The sequence below is a fragment of the Lactuca virosa genome, chromosome 6 (genome assembly GCF_052849685.1).
Source record: "Lactuca virosa cultivar CGN04683 chromosome 6, Lactuca_virosa_CGN04683_v6, whole genome shotgun sequence".
In the NCBI taxonomy this organism is placed as follows: Eukaryota; Viridiplantae; Streptophyta; class Magnoliopsida; order Asterales; family Asteraceae; genus Lactuca; species Lactuca virosa.
Window position 1 is genome coordinate 99,076,306 of NC_136431.1, and position 9,849 is coordinate 99,086,154.

Consider the following 9,849-nt stretch of genomic DNA (forward strand, 5'->3'; position numbering starts at 1 on the left):
CTTCAGTCACGTTTGTGACTTCATACACGAATCTTCCTTCGCAACTAAATTGTAAGGTACATACTCTTGTCTAAATTTCAAATATCTAACGTGAAACATTATATATAATATGATAATTTATATATTTTATCTTATTGTTTATTTTGCAGTTACAAATAATGTGGTCTGCGAATACTAGTCTTGTAGATCTTCTTAACAATTATGGAGTATCACAGCCAGTTCAGCCTATTGATTTTGTCACCAACCCCTCCGAGGTACAATTTCCTTTACCTAATGGTGCTAGATGTGAGACAGATAATGACTTTGGATTTGATGAACCCAACTCCCAATTTAGTGAAGATAGTGTTAGTGAATCATTAAGTGATGTTGTGGATGAGTTTGACGATAATGTGAATGAAACTCCGATTGTGAGTAACCATCCAGTTATAAACTTTATGAACGATATTGGAGACGAAGGAGACGATGACATAGTAGATACTCAAGACAAAATTCATTTAGATTTTTAGAATGAATCTGAAAACAAAATAAGGTTAGGAACGTTGTTTGAAAATAAGGATCAGGTAAAAAAGGCAGTAAGACTTTGGTCGATCAAGCAAAATAGAGAGTTTAAGGTTTGTGAAAGTAAAAGTAGTTTTTGGATAGCAAAGTGTAAAACTCTTGGCGGTGAAGAAGGAAGTTCTAATATTGACCCATATACACCGCAGTGTGCATGGTATGTTCGTGCAATGAAAAAGAAAAACCATCATATGTGGAAGATCACACGTTGGGTGGATGCACACAATTGTTTTGGATCTTGTAGAGGCAATGACAACAGAAGTCTAAACTCTGCAACTATAGCCTTCTATATCATCCACTCAATTGAAAAAGATATTGCTTATCCAGTGAAACATATACATGCAAATATTAAAAATATTCTAAATGTTGATGTTTCTTATTGGAAGGCATGGCATGGTAGGAGGAAAGCCATAGAGAACATTTATGGAACTTGGGAAAGTAACTTTGCAGAAGGCATGGAATGGTAGGAGGAAAGCCATAGAGAACAGTTAATGCATTTCATCTATGCCGACCTGTTATTTCCATTGATGCTTGTCATTTGAGAGGTTCGTACAAGGGTAAAATGCTTATTGCTGTTACAAAAGATGCCAACAATAATATATTACCAGTTTCTTATGCCATTGTTGATGAGGAAACTACACACAGTTGGAGTTGGTTTTTGTATCAGTTCAGACATTTTGTTGCTCAAGACAGACAATTGTGTGTTATTTCAGACCGACATCAAGGAATAATTCACGCAATGGAAAATCTAGAGGAATGGAAAGAGCCATTGGGATACCATCGATTTGTCTTCGACACATCAGAAGCAATCTCATGAAAAAGTATAAGAACGTGAGGCTTAAATCATTTTGTTGGGATATTGGAAGCACCACACAAAAAAGAAAGTTTGTGAAGTATAAGAAACAAATCAAAGCAATCAATCTTGAAGCCTGGCAGTATTTAGACCAAATTGATAAAAGTCAATGGTGTCTTTTTTATGATGAAAATCGTCGATGGGGGTCGTTAACGACAAATATATCCGAGAGTATGAATAATGCGCTACGAGGAGCAAGACAACTACCTATTAGGGAGTGTATTGATCTTACATTCAATAGAACTGTGCAACTTTTTAGAAAACATAGTGATGTTGCAATGAATTGCAATACACATTTACCATCACGTATGTGGCGTCTCTTTCGTAAACGTGACACTTCTGCACAAAGTCATACTTTAACTGAGTTCAACTATAATGAAGGTGTCTATAGAATTGTCACCAAGTTACGAGTAAATGAAAACGGAGGAAATACCCACACTGTCAGTTATTATCAACATACATGCACATGTGGTAAGTGGCAGATGGAAAGATTCCCTTGTTCACATGCTCTTGCAGTTTGTCGTTTTAGAGGGGATAACCCTTTTTTCCATTATCAATCATGTTTACACAACTGTGACGTACAAGCAACAATATAATGACGGGTTTTCACCACTTCCTCATGTTGATTATTGGTTAGAGGCTAATTGGAGTATTCAAGCAGATAACTCAAAATGTGTTGTCGGTCGAGGTCGGAGGCGTGCAAATCGATTTCGTAACAAGATGGATGTTCGCCAACCTGCTGAACCTCGTAAATGTGGACTATGCCATCAACCTGGTCATAACAGGAGAAATTGTTCAAATTCTCAACCAAGATTCAATGCGATGTGAACCATGTAACTTTTATTATTCTTGTAATTTTATGTTTAATTTAGTTGTTAGTTCATGTTTAATTTCTTTTGTAGTCGTGTCTTTAATTATCTTGTAATTTCGTAATTTTGTAACATGTAATATATTCGATATTGGTATCAATTAGAATGTGTTTATTAAAACTTTCTAATGGTGTAAATCGCAATAACATAATAGACATATTTCAGTTATATGTTTTTAATATATACAAATTTACATTTGTTGTAAAAAAGCTTAAAAAATAAATTTTTTATTAAAAAAGATATAAAATAATATAACATATAAGTTATAGGGTTATTATGAAAGTTGAAGGGCCCAAAATGTAAAATTACATATTAATACGTTTGTTTTTTATGTGGGGCCACAAAAAAACCCATTTTTGCAAATCAAATAAGAATCAACCCATTTTTACAAAGGGTTTCTATTTTCAACCCATTTTTGCAAAAAACTCCCAAAGATTGTTCGTAGGCCTTAATCATGGTGGCGGTTGATGAACCTTTGAAATTACAACCAACCTCGTTTCCGAATTGTCCGGTATCATTACTCCTTTATCCAACAAGACCTCTTTATGAACACCTAAAATAGCACATAACTTTTTTTTGGAAACGGCAAATGATTAAACGGAAGCCTACTCGCATATTTCAACGAGCACCCCGGGTTCGAGCTCCTTTACAGGGCAAACCCAGCCCCCATAAGGGTTTCTAGGGAAAATTTCCCCACATGTGGCATAAGTTTAAGAGGCACCCAAATTGGGTTTTGCAGGGATTGAACTCTCGACCTCTGATCCCACGTGGGTATTAAACCCGGTACCTCTTCCCAGCTAGGTTGGAAGTCATTGGTTGAATATCACATAACTGGGTCGCATAAACTCACACTATAAAATTACACTATTAGTCAAGGGTTTTCTCAACATTACTTAAGCATATAGTCTTATGAAAAACAATAAGCAAAGTAATATATATAGTTGAAGGACTCATTATGTCACTCTTGTATATTTGTCTAGGTTATTTATTCTATGTGTATGTCCCTTTTTCCTTATGCTTTGGTAAACTGAATAAACTATACTTTACTCTTAACTGTTTTCATGGCATTAGAACCCTAGGCTCCAAAATACGGCCCACTCCATCACTCTCGTCATCTCCAATTGATTCTCACCATCTCTTATTGAACCCTTATACTATTACAAGAAACGAAATTTGGGTACGCGATATATATGACATCTAGAAAAGCTTGATTGTCGCTTGTTTGATGTTCGGATAGCCTTTGGAGGGTATGTCGTCTGGATAACTTTTGCATGCACTAGATCCTTAACATACATGCATTTTTTTTCTAGGTGACTAGTTGTCACCACTACATGGCTCTTATCCGAGTGACATCTTGTCATCATAAAGTCATAGGCGTCATTATTTTCTTATTCAAAAAAAAGTTAATAAATACATGTCGAAAGAACTTGTCTTCTAGTCCCCAATCTTTGCAACCCCGAAGGCTTGTCCCCCGTATAATTCATCACAAAAAATGAAGAAGAGCTTTCAGGCGACTTGTACCATCCACATAACAAGTACAAATTTATTTATTTTGCAATTTTTTTTTTTTACAAATTCAGATAAATCCAAATTTCCAAATTAGACACCGACATTCTAAAACTTTAAAATAAAATATCATTCAAGTAACATATAAAACAATAAAATGTAGATTGTTGAATATTCAAACACAATCACCTAATTTTATTGTTAAAACATTCTAAAACCTTAAAACATTCTTACTATAATACTATATTCAAACACAACATAATCTTCATTTTGATATATCAACAAGATGCAAATAAGAAGAAGAAACTTTATTTATTTCAAAAGAATCTTCGAACTACTTTTACAAATGGAAACCTTACACCTATCTATATACAATTCTAACTCTAATAGTTTTCTCTCACACTCAAAAAGATTATGTAGCTGACAAATATACAAATAGAAACTGCTAAATGTTACTTGAGCATTTGGAGCAACTTGGAGCATTTAGAGCAACTTGGAGCATTTTGAGTGGAATGGATCGAGCAACATGTTGCACCATTCATGGAGATGTTGTGCCAAGTGGAAGGTGTTGAGCCATTCATGAAGAAGTTGCGCCACTCATGATAGATGTTGCGCCAACATAGAAGAAGTTGTGCAACATTGGAAGCATTTTGCGCCACTTAGGAGGGAGTTGCGTCATCCTTGCATGAGATGGGCCATAATCATGCAAGATGCATTGTCTTGGTGCAGGGTACGCTATTTTAGTTCCCTGATGACCCACATGTGCTATGAAGTCCTCTACGATGCTCAGAAGTATGTGATTCTCAAGGAATACACCATGTTGTGCCACCATGATGGATGTTGGGCCACTAGTGTTCATGATGTGCCACATATGCATCATGATGCTCCATTATGGCTCATAGTGCTCCATCATATGTGTTGTTGATACTTATGTGTTGTGAAGGTTTGTATTGATTGGATACACTCAAGTATGAATAATGAAGAACAAACAAACAAAACAAAGAGTAAACAAAAGCATAAGAACAAGGATGATCATAAATATGTTTTCACTAAGAAAAGGTTCTCATAAAGAGAACAATCACACAAAACGAGGCACAAAGTTCTATTAGGGTTTAACCTTAATAGTATACTATATATATGATTACATAAAGGTAGAGCCCACTATTTTGGGGATATATTCTAATCTATGTAAGGTCTTATCCTAATCACTAAAATTGCGGATCAAATATCTATTCTATAATTACAGAGTATATCTACCTAATATACAAACGATCACTAAGATCATGAGGATCACGTTTTCGTTGATGAAGTTGTTGGTGGTGCTGGTGCGGTGGACAACTTGTTATGTGTTTGATTCGTCAAATCATAAGGTGTTACCCTAAAATATCCCCTATCTGATGATGTCAAAACTAATCTTCAAAGGAGTCATAAAAATCATCATTGGAGAACTTTTCAGATTCTGTCAAAATCTTAGGTTTTAACCACTTAAATTCAGCAAGATGAAGATCAGTCAAGCGTTTACTGAGTTCAAGAGAGATCAACTCATGTTAGCCTTGTTCTAGTTCTTTATGACGTATGCCCTCCAAACGAAGATTGAACAGATGCTCAGTGGGAGCAGCAGGAAGATCGCCAGTACATTGAAAGCATATTTGATTTTGACCGTCAAGATAGAAGATATCACGCTCTGGTTCCCAAATGAACATGTGTTGAACTGGATCAACACCCACTGGCAGCTTGTTGTTTATGTAGACAGTGACATATAGAAGTAGGAGCTAGTATACTTGGACATTTTGGGCTTTCTTGTTCTGTATGAAGTGGATGGTTGAGATGGACCAGCTGATGGGACTAAGTTCAGCTTCCTGACTTTGTTAACCAAATGTTGAATTGCCAATTTTACATCCTGATCATGAACACCTTTATGTTTTGAAATTATCTCCAGAATCTGGATCCACTCGTTGTAGCCGTATTTAACTAACTCACGGGTAAAAACAACTTCAATATATTCATACTCTGCCTTCTTCTTGACCAGATGAATTTTGATCAGTTCATCCTTGGGTTTGGAGCACCTGACCTTGATGATGGGAACAAGTTTATATCTTCGAGCTAAAACATCTCCAAATTTATTCATGTTAATTCTATCATTCAACTCAGAGACCCTATTTTGTTTGGCAACATCGATATTGAAATGTTGAATATTTGTCTTTTGGACATTAATCCTTTCATCAGCTGAGGCAAGGATCTGAACAATTTTGATGGATGGATGTTCATCTCTTCTTTTTCGAACCGAAGCATTATGCTCCAACATGTTTTCTTTGACCTCTTCAATGTTCATTTGCTAGTTCTCAGCCAATTCTTCCAAAATCAACCGTTAATTTGCTTTTCTTGGAAGGAGGAGGGACTGAAGAACTACCAAAAGCTGAGGAACTTCCAACTTCAACGTCATTTGCTCCCCATGAGAAGGAAGTCTTTCTTTTTCTTGGATTGAGCTGATCATCATCAGACACAATGTCACTTTAAGTTCCTTGAGGAATCTCCCCCTCAAAAGATGCATCAGGATAAACAACACTTAGAGGAATAGCAGTATGTGCCATGAATTCCATATAAAGAAACCCTTCATAATCATCATTATTAGTCTCAAATAGATCATTATCAGCTTCCGGCTTAGGCTGATCATCACTCATTGGTTCAGACTGAAAAACAACCATTGTTTCTTGATTATCTTCCATTTCTGATTCAGACTGTTCAGGCTAAAATGGAATTGTACTCATCATCACCAGTTCTTGATTCTCCCCTTATTTGGCATCATCAATTTGGAGAGGTCAGTTATAAGGTGGAGAGGGAGTGTGAGGAGGGGGATTTGATGGTGGTGGTGGAGGATTATTACCAGATGGTGGTTGATGTGGATTATTACTAGATTGTAGTGGTAGAGGTGGTTTATCATTACCTGGAGAGCTAGGAGGAGTGGCTTCAATCATCTCATGATCATCAATCAATCAAAGCCACTATACGTTTGATGTCAGCCTCATACTATAAGGCATCCTATGCACTAATACATCCCTCGGGTACTACTTTGGGTTCCCTTCCTTACCCCTTTCTACTATCAGCTGCAGAAGAAACTTCTACTAATACCATCTAACTACCACATGAACACCATTACACACTATCAGCATTAGATAATTCTTCGAATGAAAGGTTCCACACTACAACGGTTGGACTCAAACAAGAGCTGCATAAAAAGATAAACATATCCTTCTAAAATTATCCAATCTCAATAATATGTAACCCAACACATTCACCCACTAGTTAGTTGGTACCAGTAAAATTTCCTAAAGTACAAAGCATGCAACATTCGAGCATCAAGCAATTCAAATCAGAACATAACATATACATGTCATCCTATCAAATAACTGATCCGATACTAGCATGCGAATCTATAAGCTCATACAAATAGGAACATAAAGGCATCTCTCCTAGCAGTTCTCATATCATAGCATAAAACATATAACATGTATGGGTATTTTTGGAAGACTTACTTGAGCTCGGTTGATTGCACGCATCGCACTCCTTTTCGTTTATTAAGATCCTTAATCAAAATGTTTCCTTTTATGTAAAATATACCAAATCCTCTATTTGAGTTCAGCACACCCGAGAGTATGCCTGAATCCCTCAAACCAAGGCTCTGATACCAACTTGTAACAACCCAAAAATACAGATAAAATTTTTGTTTTTAAATTCATTCAAAACATATGATAATCATATCAAAACAGTTAAAAGTGTATCATAGTAACAGTTTATCAAAGTACAAACTCTCAAAATCACATATTGTGGAAAATCATAGGTGTATGCAGTGCGATCAGGTCGGGCCCTTCCCCTTCGAGCTGGAAGTACCTTAAACATAAACTTAAAACCGTAACCACAAAGCTTAGTGAGTTCCCCCAAATACCCCATACCATACCAACATAAAGTCAAGCATATATGGGTGCTTACAATCCCCTTCGGTCTATTTCAACAAGATAGTCAAGCATATATGGGTGCTTGAAATCCCCTTCCGTCTATTTCAACCGGATACAGTCAAGCATATCTGGGTGCTTGCAATCCCCTTCGGTCTATTTCAACCGGTATTGGGTCTATTTCACCCCTACCACTACCACATAATATCATAGCAAAAGAATCACAGAGTCATCAAGCAAATACAAGCATAACTGACAGTTGTCATGAAGACAACCATCATGCTACATCATAAACTAGTGGGTCGGCATTGGTGCCTTCGACCCACAGATACAGTGAAGGAAACTCACCTCAAACTGAAGGTATCAAATCACACTCAAGCGGCTGACTCACGAAATCCTCTCCCTAAATTAGAAGTATAAAACCCTAATTAGAAATTAGGTTAATAATCTAACCGGAGAGTCCAAACCCTATTTCTTAACTTTAAAAGCAAAAAGGGTTGCTGAATCCTTGCCTCATTAGGCCTACCCCACCAAGGTCCAAATCCAAACTAGCCCAAAAAGGCAGTCCAAGCTTAACTACAAGCCCTAAGGCCCAATATGGACCAAGAGCTCCCAAAATGGCCTAAAGCCCATAAATTTCCCGCTACTATAGGTACACCTGAGGCCCAAACCTAAACAAGGAAAAAAGCCCAACAAAACTCAAGCCCAAACCCCTTAAGCCCACAGACTACGTATACACAATGTACATTGCTCGTACACCCTGTGTACGCTGTTGTTTTGGAATTGGGGCACTGGCGCACTGCGCGTAGCGTACCCAAGAGTATGCCTGGTGTACTGTTCAATCAGCCCAAAGATGCTCCAAAGTCTTAACTCGTTAAGCTAATATGTCCAAAACTCAGATCCAAGCTCATAAAAGTGTCTTAAGCCATAAAGTTGCAAACTTTATGTTCTTTCATGACTTAATGGGACTCAAACCATGAATCAAGCCTTCTATCTCACTTAAGTGTTCACCAACTCATGCATGGTTGAGTCTTAACCTTCAAGATACGATTTTTATGACTCCATGCACCCCTAAGAGTCCAAAAGGACAACTCAAATGATCTGGAGTAACCCAAACTCCAAAAGACCAAGTTATGGAACCAAAAGATGCAAAGTTCTTCCCTAAACCTAGATCTAAGCTTCGAATGAACAAGTTTCAAACGTTATACCTCTAATAAGCTAGAAATGATGCATAAACTCTAGATCTACAAGCTTCTTCTTGTCATTTTCTTCTCCTCAAGCCTCCTTCTTCTTCAAAATCACTAAAGAACAACCAAAAACTCTTTGTAAGATCAAGAATGCTCTCAAGATGGCTAGGATTTTGAGATTAGCACTAAAAGGAAATGGGGGATGAAAAGGTGATGATCTTGAAGGACTTAATGAGCTTAAATAGGGCGCAAACCATAAAAATTAGTGTTTGCCTCTGGATTGAGTACGCCCTGTGTACGTATGGGTACGCCTAACGTATGTAGGGGTCATTATGATTCCACGCATGCAGATGGAGTACGCCATACGTACCTTGAGTATGCCCAACGTACTCTCGTCCTGTCCAAAAATCAAATGAAATACTTGTAAGAATTTACCTGTCAAATCTGGGTGTTACAAGAAGGTTATAGAAGATTTGAAGATTTGGTGATCACTTCTACTTTCTTCATGATTGAGGTCTTTTTTGATAGTCTCTCTTTTGGAACTAAAATCCGCATCATCCATTCAAAGATTTGAGGGGGAAAATGTTGGGGTGAAAAGCTCTTCATGTGATGATAATGTAGAAGGCGTGATGATGACGTAGAAGGCTTCTCCCCTATATGACATTGTCACACCCCCGAACCAGACGGCAGAAACGTCCGGGGGCTTGCACGTGACTTCATCTTGAAATATCATTACAGTGAATATAATTGAAACATAACATCATCATCATCACACATGTAATATAACAACATCCATTGTTTACATCGAGTATTGTATTTGAATATTACATGCCAAAATAGTAAGAGTATGATGAAACAAAATATAACACAATATCCATTAGTTTGTTTCGTTCATCCTACTTCAACGGTTTCCTGAGAATACAAGTTAA

At 37.1% G+C, this 9,849-nt stretch overlaps 1 protein-coding gene across 1 annotated transcript; it reads left to right on the plus strand.

Moving 5' to 3' along the window:
* The first annotated feature begins 1,311 nt into the window (after positions 1-1,311).
* LOC145121771 (uncharacterized) lies at positions 1,312-2,236 on the plus strand. The gene is made up of 2 exons (XM_079057471.1): positions 1,312-1,848; positions 1,925-2,236. The coding sequence occupies exons 1-2, from the start codon at positions 1,312-1,314 to the stop codon at positions 2,234-2,236; spliced, it is 849 nt and encodes a 282-aa protein (XP_078913597.1).
* Positions 2,237-9,849: the final 7,613 nt, after the last annotated feature.

Coding starts and splice junctions, on each gene's coding strand:
- LOC145121771 (XM_079057471.1), top strand. CDS start 1,312: ATGGAAAGAGCCATTGGGATACCATCGATTTGTCTTCGACACATCAGA. Junction 1,849..1,924: donor ACGGAGGAAATACCCACACT/GTCAGTTATTAT, acceptor ATGCTCTTGCAG/TTTGTCGTTTTAGAGGGGAT.